At 48.2% G+C, this 22,394-nt stretch overlaps 1 protein-coding gene across 1 annotated transcript in view; it reads right to left on the bottom strand.

Annotated features, from left to right (window-relative positions):
* Nucleotides 1-22,394, bottom strand: part of SPTB (spectrin beta, erythrocytic) — a 129,955-nt gene that overhangs the window by 64,343 nt on the left and 43,218 nt on the right. Inside the window, exon 2 of the mRNA XM_084793556.1 lies at nt 7,817-8,018. Coding sequence (XP_084649682.1) covers nt 7,817-7,964 — 148 coding nt within the window. The 5' untranslated portion in view covers nt 7,965-8,018. The remainder of the gene's footprint in view (nt 1-7,816; nt 8,019-22,394) is intronic.

Raw genomic sequence — 22,394 nt, 5'->3', positions numbered from 1 at the left:
AGCCTAAACAGCATAGTGATAGGTAACTTCCGTCCTGTCTGTGAACAGTGAGGGAACAGCTGTTTGCCCATTTCACCTGGGTACCTGAGGGGTAGAGACTTTTAAAAACCAATGAAACATGAAATATAAGATGCGTGCCACACAACAGATATGATATGGAGAAGTTTATTATATGAGCACTGGGGGAAAAGGGAGGGAGGGTGCAGAGAGAGAGAGAGAGAGAGAGAGAGAGAGAGAGAGAGAGAGAGAGGAAGAGAGAGAGGAAGAGAGGAAGAGAAAAACAAGAGGAATGAGGGGGGTCTTTTATAATCCTGGGCCACACCTAGTGTCAGGTAGGTAATGACGTCATAGGTTGTTAGGCAGACTGGGTCAGTATACTAGCAGGGACAACCTGGATAAAGTATGTGGACGCAGACTCCCAGATGCCAGGTGCTGTTAGCATGAGTCTGGTACTCACTGGGATGCACGGCTACAGAAATCAAGATGGTCTAGGATACAGGTCCAGTCCAGGCAAGAATTTCTGGAGGATTGAGCAGTTTGTGAAAAAGGTTAAATTCCCTTTCCTCAAGCCAGGATCCAAAGCTCCATCAATCAGGATAAAGCGGCACTCTGACCTTTGTCGTTGAGAAGTGGCCTCTCAGATAAGTGATCTGAGTGAGCCTGGAGCATCAGCTAGCTCAAGCTTGGAGTGGTCAGGTGAGGAAGCAGAGGTCCACAGAGCAGAAAAGTGGCGGTACCAAGGTCATCCAACTATAGCATCAGGACAGAAGAATGCTACTGCCAACATGAATCACTTTCTCCCCACATACGGTGGCCTCCCTGGCTCAAGCAGCCATCTGCCCCTCCTAGACTTAGCTGCTGTCAGAAAGAACAGCTCAAACCCAAACCTAACCACGCCACTGCCAGGCTAAAAGCACTGTGATGGATGGGAGCAGCCTGCTCCACAGCCCTCTGCTGAAGGCCACAGCTCCTTTCCTGAGCCCATGGAACTCCCTCCCTTTGAGCATTCAATTTGTCATTGCAAGCAATCTCCTTTGTCACCTTTTTTGAGGTCCTTGTTGCTTCCTTCCAGATTTCTTTATGGCCTCTAAGGCCCTCTGGGAGGTGACACCTGCATGTTCCCTCTTCCTCTACCACTAACTTGTGTTTGGACTTCAGCATATAACTCACTTAATGGGAGAGTTATAAGCTATGGGTGATATTATACATTTATACAGTTTCTAGGAAAGCTTTCCAGTATTCATTACAGTGTGTGTGAGAGAGAGAAAGTGTGTGTGTGTGTGTGTGTGAGGGGGGAGGGGAGAGGGAGATGGTATGTGTTATATGGTACGTGTACACACACATGTGCATATGTGATGCGTGTGTGATATGGTATTTGTGTGCATGTGTATAATATGGTGTGTGTGTGTGATATGGTATGTGCGTGTGCGTGCCCGCGGGTGTGTGCATGTGTGCACGTATGTGATATGATATGTGTGTGCTGGGTGGTGTGTGTGTGTGTGTGGTGTTTATGATTATCTGATCTTCTCTCACTTGACTGTAAGGTGAGATTTCCTGGGTGATCCAGTTTCTAGCCTCTGAAAGGCAAACTGTTGGAGAGCAAGTGCTCCCATGCTCTTCTGCCAGAAGCCTCCCTAGCATTCGCTCTTACTGCTGTGATAAAAAGAGGGGGAAAAATGAACAAAGCGAACAGATGCTCTGAAAACAACACCCTTGGCACCTCTTCAGACAGGCAGCATGCAAGGGAGCCCTCAGGGAACTGGGGGTGGGATATGGCTGCTCCTGAGAGGCCTGGCGTTGAAATTCACCCTTGGGAATGAAGCTGACAACCCACAGGAATGTCCCAAAGATGGAGGAGGCTATTAATGTGGCTCGTTCAGATTACATGGCATGGGGAGGGAACAGAATCTTATTATTAACCTCAGTGCATTAATATTTGATAAAGCTTCCTCACAATGATAGATAGTAGTCACCCACAAGAGGGGAACAGCCTGGTTCTGCAGAGAGTCTCAACGACAGCGAACAGCTTTCATCAAGAGAGAAGAGGGTGCTGGCAGACAGTTCAGTCAGTACAGTGCTTGCCATAGGGATCTGAGGGCCTGAGTCAGGGCGCTGGAACCTGTGTGAAGAACTCAGGTGCGGCGGCGGCAAGCCCTTATAACCACAGTTCTGGGAAGGGGGAGAAAGGTGGCTCCCTGGGGGCTCACTGGCTGGTCACCCTTGCTTAATTGGTGATTTCCAGGCCAAGTGAGAGGCCCCGACTCACAAAGAAAGTGGACAGAATCTAAAGAAGGCCACTCCAGGCGGACCATGCAGCTCGGGCAGCACGTTACCCTCCCTGGGGGGCTCCCCGCACAGGAAATGGGCAGCTTCCTCTGCACCGAGGTTTGCCTGGGCTGGGGCTTGGTTTCATAACTGCCTACCTTCAAGAGAAAGCTGCAGCAGCAATTATTTTTCCTCCTCTGAAAGTGCATTAAAATGCCTGCTGATGAGGAGATATTTACCTGAATCGTATATTCTTCCAATATGTGATTCCTAAATGTTTTGAAATGTGAGAAGACAAAAACAAAAACTAAACAAAACCCCAAACCTTAAAAGCTGTCATTAGTGTCTCAACTTCTGAGCTCACAGGTAGCTGGGAGGGATGCAGCAGCCATGAAGAATTCATGTCTTGGTGGCAGCTGCTTCCTCTGAATCCACCAACAGGCTGTCATGAAACAGTGGCTGCCCACCCACTGAGGTAAAATCCTGCTCCCTGGAGGAAATCAGATACCCTCTGGACACAAAGCCTTTTCTGGTCACTAGGGACAACAGGACCCTAGCACCAGTAGGGAAAGCATCCTGACGGGAAAGGTCTTAAGGCGTCTCTTAGGGAGACTCTGAAGGCCCCTGGCTACCAAGGTCAACACAAACCCATGCTGCCCACTTTGGGGAGCCTCAAGGCAGCCATGGAGGAGCCGAGAGCAGTGGGGTCTGAGGACTGACACCCTGAGGTTCTGATGGCGTATCTGATAGCTACAGAACTTAACCTCAGGGGCTGGCACTGTGGGTTAGCCAATAGTGTTCATCAGAGCAGGGTGCAGCCTGCTGTGCCCCTACCAGCAGTATGGCCCTGTTACACTCTTTAAATTGTTATTACTCACTCTAGCTGCTCAGCCTCATTCTGGCTATGTAACCTAAAGGCAAAGTTGTTAGCATATGGCCCCCAGTCTGCCTAGCAACCTATGATGTCATTACCTGCCCGCCACTAGGTGGGCCAGCTGCCCAGGATATAAAAAGGGTAAACACACCTCGTCTTCCTCTCTTACCTCTCTTGCCCCTCTTTCTCCTCTCTTGCTTTTCTCTTACCTCTCTTGTTTCTCTCTTGCTGTCTCTGTCTCTCTCTCTTTCTCTCTGGGGCATCCCTCCCCCTGCCCTGCTCTCCCACTCTCCTGTATCTGGTGCCTGGCATCTCATTTTTAATCCTTACAGAAGTGAGCTGCATAATGACATGCTCTTGTTTTAAAGAACGGGCTCCATCTAGTTTCTCCCTTAGTAACTATTTCACTGGGCAGCGCACAGAAAGACAGACCACTGTGTCAGGCTCTCTTCCTCACAGGCCCCTCGGGAGACTCTGGACTGTTCTCTACGCTGCAACCTTCGAGGTACATCTGTGTGCATGGAGGGGCCATAAATCACAACAGTCATGCAGTGAGTGGCATATGGGGCTCGGGACACCAAGCTGTGTGCCTGGAAGACAGGAGAGTGGGAAGGAGGAAGGGCGTGGGAAGACAGAGCCGGGAGCGAGGCACAGCACAGAGTTTTCTTCTGGGGACATCTTTGTGTTTCTTTCTTTCTAGCCATCTTCTTCCACCTGGGCCACATTTGTCCCCAGGCATTCTCACTGAGGTTTATAATCAACTGCTGGGACCGGTGTAGGGCAGGCAGGGGTGCTGAGAGTCAAGGGGGTCAAGATTCTGACTGTTTTCATTTTCAGCAGTACTCAGCTCTTTACCTCCCATTCTGGTGACATGGAATATGAAGGCTGGAGCCTTGGGAAGGACAAGGTTTTTGGCTTTTCAGCTGTTCCCTTCCTTAATGCAGACCCCAGAGAGAGGGGAATAGCAACACCAAAGACAGGCATCAAAGCCTGGTCAAGGAGGAAGCCTTCAGGCTGCTCACCGCTTAGCCTGGCAAATGCCGCCCAGCCACTGACAGACATTAAGAAGCCAAAATATGCTTACAGACCTGAGGGGACTACCCCTTCTTGGCCCCAGCACTGCACGCCCACCTCAGACCCTCACCTGCCCCCACCGAGGTCAAATCCATCACTTCTGCAAGTCTTCTCCCCACCTCCCCTTTCACTTTAGTCAGATACTTCAAATCAAAAGTGACTGATTCCAGCGTGAGCTCAGGTTTTTATACAAAAGGGGAGGGTAACCAGATGGTTTCTTTAGTAGGCCTGGGGGAGAAGGAAAAAAAAAAAAACAAAACCAACACTGACACAAAAAATAGAAGTGGGAGCGCGTTCTCTAACACTGTCGGGAAGTGCACGCAGGAGACAGAAAAGATGGGAGTCTGTTAGCCCTAGGGTCACCAGGTAGAGGAGAACCAAGAGCGGCTGCCCAGCTGGGAAGAGCATCCAGCAAAGCTCACTACAGTCTGTTTTCCTGGGCCCTGAGTACTGAGGCCTGGGTAAGTTGGTCTCTGCAAGAGAGGCAGTGCCCAAGCCTAAGCCTTAGGCTAACTTCTGTAGTCCAGGCTACCCAGACAGTGGGAGAGGGAACATGGTCCAAGTGACAGTGAGGGCGGCTCTAGGAGATCCTGGAAGCCTGTAGGATTTTTCTTCTAACTTCAGTTTCCACAGGTAGGTGTGTGTGTGTGTGTGTGTGTGTGTGTGTGTGTGTGTGTATGTGTGTGTGTGTGTGTTTAGGAGAAGGGTAATCAAAGAGGAAGAAACCGGCCAAGGTAACCGAGCTGATGATCTTGCACATCTGAGGTTGAGAAAGGACAGAAAATATTTATAGAGAGCTTTCTTGAGACCAATAAAATCTACCATCCAATAGGTTATTTTTTTAATATTGATTTTTCCTTTTTCATAAACTGTAGCTTATTTGGTCTTCACAACCTTGGGAAAGTACTGCCACCCACCCTGCAGGCCAGGAAGAAGAACTAGTGCTCATCCATGACGACGGCAACCGAGGAAGAACTGAGATTCCAGTGTACATCTCCTGGCATGTTCCTATGCTCTAGACTTCAGGAGCAGGAAGGAAAAAAAAAAAAAAAAAAGGCAGCCCAACAGGCCCAACCTTGAATGTGTACCTGTAAAGCAGACCGCCATAAGCAAGAAGCAGGGGCCCAAGCCTGTGGTCTTTAATAGCCTTCAGGTGGACGTGCAGTAGACTATGTGGTGTGAGGCCCCACTTCCTGAGGCTCCTGCCTGTCCAGCTAAGATGGCTCTAAAGAACTGAAGGCGAAAATTTCAAGAAGTTAAAACTGGAGAAATCTGACACTCTCCTCTCTCCACTCCTGCTCACCCAGCACAATGGACCTTCCCAGAGCTCTAGCTTCCAGTGGAGATCACTCCACATCATGTCTCAGGAGAAAGGCGGCAAATGTCTTAGGTTATTTGTGGAGACAACGCAAGGATCCCAGAGTGACGTGTTTACTTGGAAACCAGGTTTCTGAGTTAAGGTCCAGGCATGGGATTCTTCATTTTGGGAGGGGCAGTGTGGCCTCCCCATAGGGAGCATTCATGACCTTTGGTAAGATGCTCTTGGCGGGAGGCCTGTTCTGACTATGAAGTTTCTCTGATGATGCCTTCTCCTCTTTAACCCATCTCTACCAGTTTCCCATTGTCTTGTCGGACCTGAGTGCTGTGCTTCCCCAGGCCAACTGGAGATTCCTTGAGCCCTTCTGATTTCCCAAACCACACACAGCCCTCAACCCCCAGCTCCTGGCTAATGCCCCCACAAACTCTTCAGATTCTCTGTGTATCATCTGCTTTGCTCTCTTATTGCTATTTAATTTATGTGCCTTCCCCACAGTTCTTCTCCAGTTCCACTCATGCTAATTAATTGTGAGCACAGTTCATCTTCCCCTAATAGATTATAAAGTCCTTAGAGACAGATGCTATACTGAATTTATCTCTGCAGTTCCCCACTTTCCTTTCATGTCTAGCTGGGGGGACAGATTTAAACTTTGTGAGCATACAACAGATAATTCTTATAATAAAATTTACCTAGGTTTCGTGTGTGTCTCCGTGTGTGTGTGTCTGTGTGTACACACGCACATGTTATCTGTGAAATGGATAAAAAATCTGCACAGGTCAGTTCCACTTTCCATTCTGTCCCTCAGCAAGCGTTGTGGTACACCGCTATACTTTCCCTGGGCATCACCAGGGCCATTGCAGCCAAATGTAGCCATTATGGAGATAGAACGTAAAGCCCAGAATCACAAGCCAAGTGTTTCCAGTTAGAAGGTAAGGGAAACCCTACAGTGCATGGGACACAAATGGTGATAGCCAAGTCCTGTGGTGACAAAAGTGATCAGATGCCTGTAGTCTCTTCTTGGAGTGAAAAGACATTCCCAAGAGGCCTAGAGCCCTGCTCATGCCCCCAGGTTCCAAGGAACCAAGGTATCTGGGAATAAAGTAGAGAGAGAAAAGGAAGAAGACATCTCAAGCAGGACAGTAAGACAGAGAATTACCCCTGCAAGTGTTTATGGGAAAGGCTGAGACCTTCTTACAAGGTAGAAGATGGTAACGAGCCGTGATGGTGTTCAGGTCCAACCAGGTAAAGGCCAGCCCCACCCCTATACACACAGCCTCACACAGCCCATATAGCCCAAATTTCTTTGTTGGCCAAAGATGTAGGGTCAGAATATAATTGCCCTGCGTTAAGTTCCAGGAAGACAATAGAAACAGTTGGTAATGGAAGATAGACTCCAAAGAACCACATCTCAGCCAGCAGGGGGAGAAGCCATTTCTACTAGAGATGTTAAGATATCCATCCCCACACACATGCACACTACTCACTAATGAACTATCTAGACTTTAGCCTGTAAACACACACACACACACACACACACACACACACACACACACACACACACACACGAGGGAGGAAGAGCCTATGTCACACCAGGGCTCACATACAGAGTCTCCATCACAGCAAGGAGGGATGTGGGCCTGATGGGGGTTGTGAGTATAACCTTCTGACCCTCCGTGGCCCCAAGCAGCACCTGCTGAGGCCTCGATCCAGGACCCCTCAAAGAACCTGGCTGAGCTGTTGTCATTACCCAGCTCGGCACAGATCAGTAAGACACTGCTAAGTATAAATCCAATCGCAGTTCAAGGAAGAGAGGGTCCATGCAGCAAACTCTCCTGCCTAAGGCGGACTGAAAAGGACACTGTCTAGTTTCAAATTCTTCTTTTCATTTCAACCACAGGGACAATGACACTAACGGTACAGGCGGGGCACTAAGTGCACAGGACACCTCTTGTGTAGCCCCTCAGACACTCCTTCACCCGGACTTCCCTCGCACTTCTGACTTTGGTCCCAGGTCACTTGGGACAGAGACAGATGGCAGGACCCACCCACCATTGATGCCAGCACTTCAGAAGAAGTAAGGGATTCTGGGACAAGCTGCCGACGCCTGCACTCCCTGGGGAAGGGGTGCTCTCTGAACCCGGCAAAGATGTTTCCGTCACTGCAAACCAGTGATCGAACATACAGTAACACCACATACAGAGGCTTCACCACAGCGAGGAGGGACGCTGACCTGATGGGGGTTGTGAGTGGAACCTTTCTGAACCCCCCGAGGCCCCAAGCAGTACCTGCCAAGGCCTTGATCCGGGACCTCTCAAAGAGCCTGGCTGAGCTGTTGTCATTATCCAGCTCGTCATCCGGGGCATCCCAGCGGGCATTGATCCGGCTGTATGGTGGCTGGTTGCCCACGTTTTCAAACTCTGTGGCCGATGTCATGTCAGCGGGCTCTTCTTAGCAGCTGTGCCTGTCTCAGTCTTCATGGAAGGGTCCCTAGGGGACAGCAACACAGTCAGAGGGTTAGCTTCCAAGCCCTTTGCTCTTTTTCCTCAGTGGGAACTTGTTAGGGTAATCCAAGAGAAGCAGATCCTACGGGAGCCAGGCACTGTGCCGCCCACTTGTCAAGACACGTTTCTTTCCCTGGGGTCTCAGGGTTCATTGTTACAAGACACTGCAGCAGGAGTAACGGGCAAGCAGTGGCAGTGGCGCGGGGGACAGAGACCGAGAGCTGCATGCGGCAGGGTCAGGATGGCCAGCAGGTGGAGACATCCGTCCCAGCGAGCCAGCTTTCTTCAAGCCTGCTGCCCTGGCTCTGGAGAGCAGCTTGAGGGGACAGCTCTCCTGGGAGCCAGTGGCTGGGGGTTGTGGGGTAGGCAAGCGAGGAGGAGAAAAACCTACTCATGAACTGAGACCAGAAGTCAGCCTGGTGGTGGAGACAAGAACGGGCAGAGAAAGAGGAGAAGAAGAAAGGCAACTTAATGAAAGTCTGGCTTAACGGAACCGGTGGTAGGGAAGAGGCGGGGACATTGAAGATATCAGGCGCCCACTGAGACTCCAGCCCTAACAACTGGAAAGTCTTCTTCTTTTCCTTCTCGGAAGTGTGAGCAGTTGCTGGGATACGCTCCCCTACTGAATCCCTGACCAGACCAAGCAGGCCAGGGGAATGCCCTGTTATCCCATCCAGGCTGGCAGCACCAGGCGCTGTATGCCGTGACAGAGAGAGAGAACTGTTATGTATGTTAGGGACCAAGTGCCAAGGAAAAGGGGAGACCCATGTGGTTGGCGAATGCTTTCTAAGGAAGTGTGGAGGTACTCAGGGAAGGACAAGTGAAAAGGGACAACAATCCAAACAAAAAGAGGGGGGGGGAGAGCAGGGGCAATAGCGCTAATAAAGATAAGAAGCAACCAGCAAGAACGAGGAAGCTCAAGAGTAACGGCAGGACAGGAGAGGCTGGGGAGAAAAGCGAGATAGGACGCTGGAGGAGCCATCTTGGTCACCAATGCCCATAGCCTCTCTGTACCTGGAAACTCAGGGGACTCCAAGTTCAAGTTTGTATTTCAGAGTGGAGGTCCAGAGCCTTCACAGTCAAGAGAGTAACAGTGGGCAGAGGGGCTCTGGAGATGTGGGGGCAGCCAGGTGGCAAATATCAGTAACTATTGACCTATACATTGCATTCTCACGTCCTCCAGTACGTGGGCTCACGGCCCTGGCGTGTTCCCCAGGAGGCACACACGGGCCGGAGGGACGACACGTGCTCACCGCTCTGAGCATGACTTCGGCGCCTGGACATTACTTTCCAGACTCAGTCACTTCAGACTCTTGTCTCCCAGTCTGATAAATCAATCCTACCACATCCCTTTGAGGTAAGACAGGAGCCAGAATTATCCACTCTGATTGCGCAAGGGAGAAAAGTCACAGGATGAGGCCTCCCCAAGGTCGTCTAGGGAACTACTGTGGCTTAGACGGAAAGTCAAACTGTAGGCCTGCCTATCACCCTTGGGTGGACTGGCCTTAGGGATGCATCTGGAGAGAGAATCGGCCCGTGGGGACAGCGTGCCCCAGCTGCTAGGACTGAAAAGAGGACGTGCGAAGGCAGTCATAATCCCACGCCACGCCTGCATGCACGCCTCTTGACCGACCACCTTTGTGCCTTTCAACAGCCTGTTCTCCATTGTGAACCAGCTGCTTCTTGGGCTGAGATTTCCCTCTCGATGGTCTGAGCAAAGACAGCTGGGAAGGGTTTCCTACTCCCCTGGCCTTCACCACCTCCATGGAGCTGAATGACCACTGGCTTGAACGTGGGAGTCACACAGAGGTAGACCACCACCAGCAGGGCCACAAGCGTATCCAGTAGCTCCTGAGAGGGGCCAAGTTGCCAGACTTGGGAGGTGAGGTAAGATCCGCCTCTAAGAACCAGAGGTAACCAGACCCTGGCTCACTCGCTTCATCCTGGGCTATTTTTAAGAGTGGCCGAGAGAGGCCCAGGCTGCAGGGCTGGGAGTGAGATTACCTTAGCTATGGCTCCGTAAATAAGTCTCTGCCCCAGAAAGATGAGCCCAGGCAGGCAGACCAGTAGAACTAGTGTGCGTGCGAGACAAGATTGATGGCCCTGGGTGGAGGAGAGCAGGGACACAACAGCAATTCATCCTGCTTAGCGAATGCCATCCTTCCTGCGGCCCAGCTCACAGGAAACAGCAGCCAGACAGTGGCCCTGCCAGGAATGCGGGGGAAACGCATGTGTGTGCCGAACACATGAGTCTAGTATGTTTATTTGTTTGCTTGCTTGCTAGGGGAAGGACCAGAGCCTTGGAGTTAGATATCACAGGAAGAAAATACCACAGAAGAAACGAAAATGGGGCACCTTCCTCCTGCCACCTACCCTAGCCCCTACCCAGGTGGCATTTCACCAGAGTCAAGGGGTTGTAAGGTGTGTTCACACACTGGAACAAAGATGATCTCAGAGAACAGATTTTTGTCGTTGTTGTTGTTTGTTTTGCTTGTTTTCCGAGACAGAGTTTCTCTGTGTAGCCTTGGCTGTCCTGGATTCACTTTGTAGACCACGCTGGCCTCGAACTCACAGCGATCTGCCTGCCTCTGCCTCCCGAGTGCTGGGATTACAGGCGTGCGCCACCACGCCCGGCTTTCAGAGAACAGATGTAAGAGCCGGCAGGTAAAAGCAGGCAGGTTACCTATGGTTATCCCGGAAATAAACAGCACTCCTCATGCCAGGCCAAGACAGTGAGCCTGAAACCAAAGTCAACACAGTGCTTTCTTGGAGTCACCCATGGCTCCTTCAAAGGCCTGACTAAAAGGAAGCACCATGCCTAAATAGCTTATGATGGGGCCTCATAGGAGAACACCCCTAACCAAACGAGGAGACACAGAAATGGCACTCAAGTTGGTATCTGAGGGGAACTTAGAAATGGGATGATGTGATCACAGCTTCAATGACATAAACCATCTGTGCAGATAGAATGGCCTTCCATGACTCATGAAGGACCCCAAAACAGGCCTAAACTTGGACCTCACGTGTAAAAGGAATCTCTTGTGTCTATATGGAAGCGTCACCTGGCAATAAAAGGTAATGGCTTATAGCTGATGCAGGAAATAGGGGGTAGGACATCCAGCAGCCAGAGAGGATTCTGGGATAGGGTTAGGCAAGGGAAAGTTGCCTCAGGAAGATGTGCAAAGGACAGACACATGGTACCTGAGTAGAGGTAACCAGCCACATGGCAGAATGTAGATTAGCATAAACTGGTTAATGTAAGTTAAGAGCTAGTCAGAGAAGAGCCTAGCTATATGGCCTAGGCATTTGTAAATATATTTTGAGTCTCATGAGTCATTATTTTTGGAACTTGGGGCCATGAGGAAAAATAAGACCCCCATTATACTCACGCCCGTGTCAGCCGATGGGAGGGGGGTGTCATCCGGGTAGCTCCTTGTACATTCACTTCCCAGTTCATCCCAAAGACCTTCTGAAGCCACCCACACTTTTATCAAAGTCTAAGTGGGTCCTGTCCCATCTCCAGAGTCACCCTTATCTGATAACTGCCGCCCTCTGTGTCCAGGTGATGCTGCAGTCCATGTCCTAAGAAGCTTGCCCACACACAGCTCAGTACTGAAAAGCCCACGTGACCACAACAGAACACCCAGACCTGGAGCCCACCTGCTTCTAGAACGGGTGTTAGGCCTCAGAATCCCAGCTCATCAATGAGGACCTGAGGAAGTGCTAGAGGATACAGTTCTGTCCCTATAGATCTGAGTTGTGTTTTATGTCAGATTTCCCCCCATACCCCAGCAGAGAGAACACACTTTCCTCCACATCCAGTCTCCCAGTAGTAACCAGCACTCCCTTTTCTTCCCCCAGGTCGCTCAAAGGCAAGAAGCAACAGAGTGCAGATCCACTTCAGAACTGGGAAATGTGGCCGCATCAGGTAGAGCCACGTGTCCTCAGTAGGGCCCAGCGGAGGCTGACACAGCTGCTCACACACTGACGTCCTTAAATATGACTAGACATGTTGACGTTTGTCTTGTCTTGTTGTATGATCTGCTCTTACTTGTTTTCTAGTGTGTTCTGTTGCTTGTGCTGCCCCAACCCGCTTTTAACCTGCTTTGATACTATAGCAACCCAGGTCAGGGGACAAAAGTCCTGCAGTTCCCTTGGTTACTTTTCTGCGAATGCGTCACCAACAAGGGAATGTGTGCTTCTACCCACTCTGATCATAAATGGATTGGGTAAGCACAGACACCTCAAAGAAAAGTATATAAACACACACATACCAAACCAGAATGAGAACCAATGAGACGTCATCCCTGACCACTTACTTCAGGCACCCCACTGTCTACTCAGCATCTCCATCTAGGCAATGCAGTTCAGTTTCAATATGGCTACAACTGGTGCACACACAGCTCTCAGAACAACGGACCATAGCTGGGTGCGGTGGTGCACGCTTTTAATCCCGGCACTCAGGGAGGCAGAGACAAGTGGATCGCTATGAGTTCAAGGCCCGCCTGATCTACAAAGCAAATCCAGACCATCCAAAGCTACACAGAAAAGCTCTGTCTCAAAAATTCAAAAAGAAAGAACAAAACAAACAAACAAACAACACCAGACCATGAGAGTGTCAGCACCTTGGGGCAGCAGTGAGGCCTAGTTTGTAAATGCCACCTGTGAGTGGCCTTTCCAGCACTGTGCAGTTCACATGCCTGGCCACAGAGACAGGGCATGGCTTAGGATTCTGAGCTCCAAGAGCGTCTGTAGCTGTCAGTATCAAGGAGCCCATGCATATGTGATGTTCTGCAACGTACTGGTCACTCTGGACTGTTCCTGTTGGGCGAAGCCGTTCTCCATCACTGCTGCTGCAGTTCCCCATCATCAGTCAGGGGCTTCGGACCTGCATGTTACAACTTGCCCGTCCTCATCATAGAAAAATGTCCTATTAAGAACCAGGCCTGGTCACACTGCAGCTGCTGGAGCAGGGGTGGGGCGGTGGGAACGGAGCTCTGCCAGTCGTGGCAGGGATTTGGTTGGGAACAGGTGCTGCTTAGCTCTGACACAGGGCCTGGCTTTTAAGAACACTGTCTATCAGCACTCACATCCTGCTGACCAGTGAGCGGGGAGAAGAGAGACAGCAGCCTTATACAAAGAGTGAGTATCCCTAATCTGTGACGCTCCGAGCTCTGATGCTGTTTCAGCTTTGACTTGACATTGAAGCAGAAAATTCCATACCTGGCCTCACATGATGGGTTACAACCCACGGTCAGGGTCATTAAAAAAATAACACATAAAATTACCTAAGGCTGTGTGTGAAGACGTACGTGAAACACACATGAATTTCATATGTAAACCTGGGCACCTTTAGGACCCTCATTATGTACATATGAATATTCCAAAATCAACAAAAAGATTTTTTAAAATTCCAGAATACTTCAGATCCCACGCCTTTCAGCCCACAGTCTTCTGTGACTAGGCTACACTGGTGTTTCCGGGCTCAACGGCAAGTTACAGAAAACTGATGTCAAAACCCCCAGATGATTTTTGTTGTTGTTGTTGTTGTTGTTGTGTTAAGATCAACATCAATTTATTCTCTTGGAATAAGCAGTAGGTGAATTGAAAAGGTAAATGTCCACTTTTTCTTCTTTCATTAGGACACACCCGCCACAACCCCACAGTCACTTCTCTCTTCTCTGAAGAGACCTATAGAAAGTGGAGACTGGAGAGATGGCTCACTGGTTAAGAGCACTGCTTGTTCTTCCAAAGGACCCGGGTTCAATTCCCAGCACCCACATGGCAGCTCACAACTGTCTGTAACTCCAAGATCTGACACTTTCACACCAATGCACATAGATTAAAACTAAATAAAATATTTTTAAAAAAAAAGAAAGTGATGAGGTAATGAGACTTCGACACTGGAAATGGTCAAGAATAGATTGAAACAATAGATTGCAAGTAATTAATTATTTCTAATAAAACAACTGCTCCAGGAAGGTTCAAATGAAAGGACTCTTGGTATCACTGAGAACGGGACTGGAGCTTTGTGTGCAACACGAAGGACCTTATGACCTGTGATTTTCTTGCCAACATTGTTGAGCCTTAGAATCAAGTCCTTGGGACTGACTTTTCGCTTTTTGGATTTACGGGACATCAAAAGACAAGGAAGCAAAGGGACAAATCCAGATCCCGGGCATCTGCAGACAATTGACTCAGTTTCTTCTAGTTTGTCATTGAAACAAGGTAGGTGGGGGCTAAAGAGATGGCTCCATGGTTAAGAGCAGTTACTACTCTTCCAGAGGACCCAGGTTCAATTCCCAGCACCCATATGGTGACTCACAACTCTCTGTAACTCATTCATGCGATGTGCAACCATATGCAGGCAAAACACCAACACACAAAATAAAGTTTTTTTTTTAAATAATGGTGGGCTTTTTGTTGTTGATGCTGTTTGTTTGTTTGTTTTAAAGAGGCAGGAAGTGGGGACTGCTGTGGATCAAAAGGGACTTAGATAACGCAACAAGCAAGCAATGTGTAAGTTGTTTTGTATCTTAGGAAAATCAAGAGTATCTGAATTACAGACTCAGTTTTGGATGGTAACCAAGAATTATAGTCAATTGTAACATGTATGATAATGACACTATAATTATGTAATAAAACTAAACTGTGGGTCCTTTGCCTCCCGAGTGCTGAGAGACCCTGACACATCAACAATTGGGACTTCTGGTGTGTGAGTAATAAATTTTACCTATACCTCTCAAAAAACAAAAAACAAAACAAAACAAAAAAACTAAACTGTGTTGGTTTGAATGAAAATGGCCCCCATAGGCTCAGAGGGAGTGGCACTATTAGGAGGTGTGGCCTTGTTGGAGGAAGCGTGTCATTGAGGGTGGGCTTTTTGAGATTTCAAATGCTTGATCCAGGCCCTGTCTCTCTCTTTTTCTGATGCCCAGCCATCTGGATGGAGAACCCTCAGCTATTCTCCAGCACTGTGGCTGCCTGCACGCCGCCATGCTTCCGGCCGTGATGACAAGGGACTAAACCTCTGAACTGCAAGCCAGCCCCAATTAAATGTTTTCCTTTAAAAGAGTTGCCCTGGTCATGGTGTCTTTTGGCAGCAACAGAAACCCTAACTAAGACTGAAACCTACTGTACATTTTAGCAATGCTGAAGGACACAGTGGTGGGCAAGTTGTGATTATCTAGGGTTTGCTGAAATCTGTTTTAGGAAAGTAGGAAACAGATAAAACAAATGAGAAAGCTCTAGCGGCTGACTTGGGGTGAGATACATAAGGGAATCTGTGATACCAGGCCCCCTACTTCTACATGAAATGAAGTTCTTTTTTTTTTTCCTACATGAAATTCTTGTAAGAATTTTGAAACTAGTTATAATGGCTCAGGCCTGAAATCCAAGCATTTAGGAGGCTGATGCAGGAGGATTGTCATGAGTGTAAGCCACAGTAAGAATCAGGCCAACCTGGGCTATACAGGTTGAGACTCTGTCTCAAACAACAAATTTTAAAAGGCTTTAATAAAATTTATACTTAATGATACACTAAATTTATAAAATATAGTAGTCTACCCTTTGTAAGAGATATGGTCCTAGACCCTCAAGTAGACGCTTAAGACTTGAGCTAGCTCTGAACTCTCCGCATATACATGAGTGCTTTTCTCTGTCTACACATACAGATCTATAATAAAGTTTATAAATTAAGCACAGCAGATCAACACAATAACAGCAGCATAATAAAACAACTATGACTATATAGTTTAGTAGCATTTCCAGCATCACTACTCTTGTACATTGGTTCCATTAAGTAAAATAAGGGTTCCTCAAATTCTAGACTATGACACTATGAAGGTCAACCTGATACTAGGAAGGGAGACTAAGTGAGTACCGGGTGGGCAGCACACACAGCGTGGATAAGGCCAACGGAGAATGGCAGAACGATTCGTCCCCGTGTCTGAGCAGCACGTGGAAGATTTCATCATGCTACTCAGAAGAACACTGTGCAGTCTAAAGCTTACGCATTTGTTTCTGAAGTTTTCCACTTTACCCTTTCAGATCGCCATAACCACTAGCGTTGAAGTCATGAGACGTGAAGCCACCAGTGAGGGGGAGAACCGCCAAGCAGTCATAAGCCTCACATACCAGTGGTGCTTAGAGTACACGTCACCATTACCATGGCCCTAACATCTGGCACAGTCTGGGATCTTCTGCCTCCCGTCCTGAGCTCATCTCCCATCTGCCAGAGCCACATTTTGGAGCAACCATGCCTGTCTGTTTCTTTCCCATGTCCCAAGACAAGATCTTCTTAGATATCGCTTCCTTGTGGCAGTCCTCCCTGGGCACCTCTACCTAAAGTGAGTCCTCTCTGTCAGCCTTGGTCTCAGCACTCCGACCCACTGTTGGAACTGCATTTACACATCGGTCTCTTGACCTTCTCCCCATGTAGGTAGGCAGTAGCTATATCCATCTTATTCATTTTATCCTTGTGCCCAGCGATGCACCTGGGACACAAGTAAGGGCTCAATAAATAAGCTAAAGGGCTAAATTCTCTCTACTTACTACTATTTAACAGTCTCTTTCTGGAGCCCCTCAACCTCTACCTCCACCACACTCCTTACCCCAGGTACTCATTTCCCCAATTAACCCACTTACTGCACTAACCACTCATTCAATATATATTATCCCTAAGGCCAGTCGCTATGCATCTGGAGAGCACCTTTCATTTACCGTTAATTTCACGTTCTAAAGCTTTCTCTTTGCTTCAGGCTGTCACCACTTCTTGCCCGGCTTTGTAAAATGTTCTATTTCTTCCTATCCTCAGACCTTTCAACCTACCCCTCATAAGGACACACTCACTTCTGGAAGCTTCCAACAATGCAATCCAATCTCACTCTACGGCAGCTGGGCCTGAGCTCACCTCCGTCTTGGGCTGTGTCTCCACATTCTATGTGTCATATCCCATACACTGAAATTCAGCTCTCTCTACTCCTGCTTTTTATTTTAGACAATGGACACTTTATTTTTTCATTTAGAGACACAATGTAGAGCAGTGTTTTCAGAATTTAATTGGGGTTTCCTTTTCCCTCCCATCAGCCTTCATGGGTCCTCCACTACTTCTAGGCCCAAGTGGAAGGGGCAGTCAAATGGGATTAAGAAAACTGGTGGGAGCCCAGACACTGACCTTACTCCCCAATCTTCCTCCCTACCCTCAAGTTCAATTGCCATGGCCAGGCAGTCTTGATCCACGCAGTCCCCCTACTGCCCATCTCTCAAGCCCTGGGATGAATGTTGTACTACTTAGTTTTTGTCAACTTGACACACACTAGATTCATCCAGGAAGAGAGAACCTCAGTTAAGGACTTGCCTCCATCAGATTGGCCCGCAGGCCTGCCTGTGGAGCATCCTCTTGATCATTAATGATTGGTGTGGCAGGGCCTAGCCCACTGTGAGCATAGCCATCCCCTGGGCAGATGGTCCTAGGCTCTACAGGAAAGCAGGATGAGCAAGCCGTGCAAAGCAAGCCAGTAAGCAGCACTCCTCCATTGCCTCTACTTCAGTTCCTGCCTCCAGGTTCCTGCTTTGAGTTTCTGCCCTGACTTCCCTCAGTGATGAACGGTGACCTGGAAGTCGTATGATAAAATAAACCGTTCTGAGTTCTGGCCATGGTGTTTATCCCAACAACAAAGTGTAACTAATGCAAATGTCTAGACTTTTCTCCTTCGACTTTCATCTTAACATGCTCAAGTCTTTGCTATCTTAAGCAAAACTCTTTGCCATCCCCTGCCATCTCCCTTTCATAACCAAACTTCTTGACAGAGTTGCCAAGGAAATAAATAGGCCATGGACGGAAGAGGAAACCCAGGAAGCTAAAACAAGGCCAAGAGACAGCCAAGCCTTTCAGAACTGAGAAATGTAGATTAAAACAAGGAGGTGAGGGCAAACGCTGGGAAGATGGAGAACGCAAATGATGACGTAGAAGGGCGCTACCGATGGCAGTGTGGACTGGCCCGGCACAAAGCCACACACACCAAATGGCCTATAAGCCACTCGCTGACCAAAGGCACAGGACTGAGAAATGGACCCAAGGTGATAAGAGTAACCTCTAAAGAGGACATCCTCTTTGGAGGTCAGGGAGACTGGGGATTGGACACATGGCCTACGCAGTCATGCTGAGGCTTCCATCATGGATACCCAATGTGGTCACTGTTGCTCCTGCTGCCTCAGCCATGCGCTCTCAGCACTTCTTCCTCTGTTGCTAGGCCACGTGGCTAAAGGGATGGGCAGTGGCATCGGGGCCCAAGTCCCTATGAACTTCTCTGTACATCTTAAAACCTCTGGCCCAATTCATGCCCCAATGTCCTCATTCACAAGTCTGAGAAGGGCAGTGGCCTCCCCAGATGCTTCCTGACAAGAATGCCTTCCCCACTTCATGCACAAGTCTTTCGTGTCTCCTTCCTCGTGCCACAGAAATGCCAGTCACAGAATGATTTACTCCGACATCACCACACAAACAAAAGTGGCTATTTTGAAAGGCTGACTTTTAAATAATGTATAAGTTACGGGTGCCAATTTGTTCATTCACCTTGGAGCTTTTACAATAATTCAATTAAAGCTCATCTTTTAGCAGTAGTTCGGGCCCACAAGGACTCCTGAGGGAACAGGTGCTGGCCAAGGAGCTTTCCCATCCCTGGCCAGGGCACCGAGCCTGACTTCATGGGGCCATCCTCTGGGGATACTTAGGAAGTTATCTGCAAGAGGCAGCTTCAGACTCAGGAAGAGGTAACTACAACGTCTTGAGGCCTGGCATCAGGTCCTGCTATGGCCAATCTCCCAGGCCTTCACAGGAGCACAAAGCCACTTAGCTCTTCAGCCCTTATCCAAACTCTGCTGGAGGGGAAGCTGCAGCCAACAGCTTCTGAAAGGCACGTCGTAGACCACGCTCCTCTGGAACAATAGCGAACACTTTAGATAAGCAGTTCTCAACCTGTGGGTCGTGACCCCTTTGGGGTCCCCTATCAGATATTTGCATAATTACTGACAACAGGAGGAAAAGTACAACTATGAAGCAGCAACAAAAATCATTTTATGGTTGGGGGTGGTCGCCACAACCCGAGGAACTGTATTAAAGGGTCGCAGTGTTAGGAAAGTTGAGAGCCACTGCTCTGGATGGCTGTGAACTGAGCCTGGGGCTAGGAATGTCTTACCTACTACTTTGCCTGTTGCTATGATAAAATATCCAGAGACAAGAGCATCTCGATGAAGGGAAGGTTTACTTGGGCACACATTTTGGGTACAGTCCATCATAGTGGGAAAGCCATGGCGGCTGGAGTTGGAGGCAGCTGGTCATACTGCATCCATGAACAGGAAGGAAGGTGGTGTAGATGCTCAGCCAACTGCCCCCCCCACTTTAATTTTTTCCCTTGTGCATTAGTGTTTTGCCTGCATGTATATCTGTATGAAGGTTTTAGACCTTGGGAGTTACAGATAGTTAGTTACAAGCTGCCATGTGGGTACTGGGATTTGAACCCAGGTCCTCTGGAAGAACAGTCGGTGCTCTTAAACTGTTGAGCCATCTCTCGAGCCCCCTGGAACTTTCCCCTTTTTATTCAGTCCAGGACCCAACCTCAGAAAATGGTATTACCCACCCAAACCTAAACAAAATATCCCTCAGAGACAGAGAGTTAGATCGAGACAGGGACAGAGGTTAGCCAGAGGCTAGCCTAACCTAGACAGTCCTTCACATGTGTGTCTGGAGCCTTACCTCCCAGGTGACTCCAGATCCTGTCCCGATGACAGTCAACACTAGTCATCAGACAAGGGAACCCGGAATTATCAAGACTTTTATGTGTACAGCCACATTTATCTCTTGCTTGCCTGAAAAAGCACTGTCATCGCTATGGCTAGTATTATCCCATTCTGTCAAAATGAAAGACTTAGCTTGAAATCCTAACTGCTCTTAGTAGTTGCATATCCTTCTACAAATCACTTAGCCACTCTGTGCCTCAGTTTCCCTGAGCTGTTGTGGCGCAACCCATGTCTTGGTGCTCCGTTTTCTGCTCACAGCTCAGACATGGTTTTCAGTCACCCTTCTGCTTGGGGAGGCTGGAGGACTAAGCAGACGTAACCTGACTCTCTTAGCCTCAAAACCCTTTCCAGTCGTCCTCTGACCCTTGCCACTAAGCTGCTAGAAGCGAGAAACCAGGGCCTCAAGATAGACGGAAACAGCTTTCCTAGGCGAGCAGGAAGGACAGCTCTGCCCTTGGTTCACATCACCCATGATGTGAGCAGGTCCCTCCAGGCCTCTGAGCATCCCCTATGTAAACTCAAGGAGATTATATGAAGTGATATGACTGTGACGTGGAAACTGTATGCTGCCACGGAACCCAAGGTGTTATTTACGAAAAGCATGCAGAATACCTCAGTTCCAAGTTTCTGAATTTTGTCAGTGTGCTCTCATGGTGAAAAGAAAAGGATACCGGAAGGAGTTTACTGCCATCCCACTGCTCTGTCTGAGGCCATCGCCCTATCACCCTTTCTGCTGTGTCCACACTGTCCTAAAAACGCCTTAATGCCAGGTCGGTCCCTCCACTGCGTGGTGGACTAACCTGTCCTCCTTTCTCAGACCCACTGGCCTTCCCGCAGCCAAGAGAGACCAGCCCCCAGCACTGTAAGCGTCTCAAAGAGAAGGCAGCGGCAATAGCTTTACTGGGAAGACTCAAAGGAGGGAATGCCAAAGAGCCATCTCCTGGTTATAGTAAGCCAGCAGTGAAATTAAGAAGTCTGAAGTCCTGCTTGGCTGTGGGAAGGTCAGTAGGTCTGAGGAACAATCAGTGTTGCTAGAATGAGTCTCCAAAATGTCATCTATAAAGTCAACACAGTACCAGATAAAGTCCTGGCAGGACTTTTTGGTAGAAATCAACAAACTCATTTTACATTTTCAGTGGAAAGGTATGTTAGAAACGTAAGAGTCAAAAACATCTGGAGATAAAGAAAACTCATACCCCCCTGTTTCTTTTCTTTTCTTCTTTTTTTCTGAAACAGGGTTTCCCTGTGTAGCCTCGATTTGTGGACCAGGCTGGCCTCAAACTCACAGAGATCCACCTGCCTCTGCCTCCCTGAGTGCTGGGATTAAAGGCATGCGCCACCATACCCAGCGATAACACCCCATTTCAAATTTACCATAAAGCTACAGTCATCAAGATAGTAAAAAATGCCAGGCCTGATGATTAAAGGCCACCTTTAATTCCAGCACGCGGGAGGCAGAGGCAGGCAGAACTCTTGAGTTTGAGGGCAGCATGGTTTACAAGGTGAGATCCGGGATAGTAAAGTTATGTTACAAGGCCAGCCATACATGCTGATGTGCAGAAACAAATGGGTACATATGAACAATTCCATTTCTGGCTTTATTTATTTTATTTTGAGTGTTTTGCCTGTGTGTATGCCTGTGCACCATGTGTGTGTCTGGTGCCCTTGGAGGTCAGAAGAAAAAGTTTGGTGACTTGTAACTGGAGTTATGGATAGTTGAAGGCTCCCATGTAGATGCTGGGAGCTGACCCTGGGTGCTCTGCAAGAACAGCGAGTGCTCTTAACCCCTGAGCCGCCGCTCCAGACCCTCAGCTGGTGCAAAAGCAACTTAAAGGAGAAAGAATAGTCTGTCTGTCTTTCAACAAAAGGTGCTGGGACAACTGTACACCCATATACAGAACTGGGGACTGTGGCCCATAACTAGAAGCAGAATGTTCAAAAATTAACTCAAGATGGATTATATACTTAATGATAAAGCCTACAACTATAAAACTTTTGAAAAAGAAAAAACCTTAGAGACAACAGACTAAGCAAAAACAATTTAGACACACCAACAGCATAATCCATAAGAGACAGTTATAAAGGAAAGTTTGATCAATTTGACCACCCCAATTAAAATCATCTGCTCTTCAAAAGACACTCCAAGAGTGAAAATACAAGCAGTATACTGGGAAGAAATGTTTGCATAACACATTTGATAAGAACTTTCATCTAGAAGCATAAAGAAAACTCAAAATTAATTAATTAATTAAAAAAAAAAAACCTCACTGGTGGTGGCAGTACACACCTTTAATCCCAGCAGAGGCAATTGGATCTCTGTGAGTTCGAGGCCAGCCTGGTCTACACAGTGAACTCCAGGACAGCAGGAGGTACATGGAGAAGCCCTGTCTCAAAAAACAGAGAAAGAAAGAAAAAACAAACAAACAAACAAACAAAACCCTCAAAGCCTTAGCTGAAAAAGACCGAAGGGTTTCTGACGATAGCCAATGTATGGATGGCCAATTAAGCACAAGAAAAGGTGTGCAACTTCACAGGGAGATGCAAATCAAAGCCACAATAAGAT

Source organism: Acomys minous (genome assembly GCF_964271855.1).
Source record: "Acomys minous genome assembly, chromosome: 8".
Classification (NCBI taxonomy): domain Eukaryota; kingdom Metazoa; phylum Chordata; class Mammalia; order Rodentia; family Muridae; genus Acomys; species Acomys minous.
Note: the sequence above shows the minus strand (reverse complement) of the source record. Positions and strands in the feature narration are given on the sequence as shown.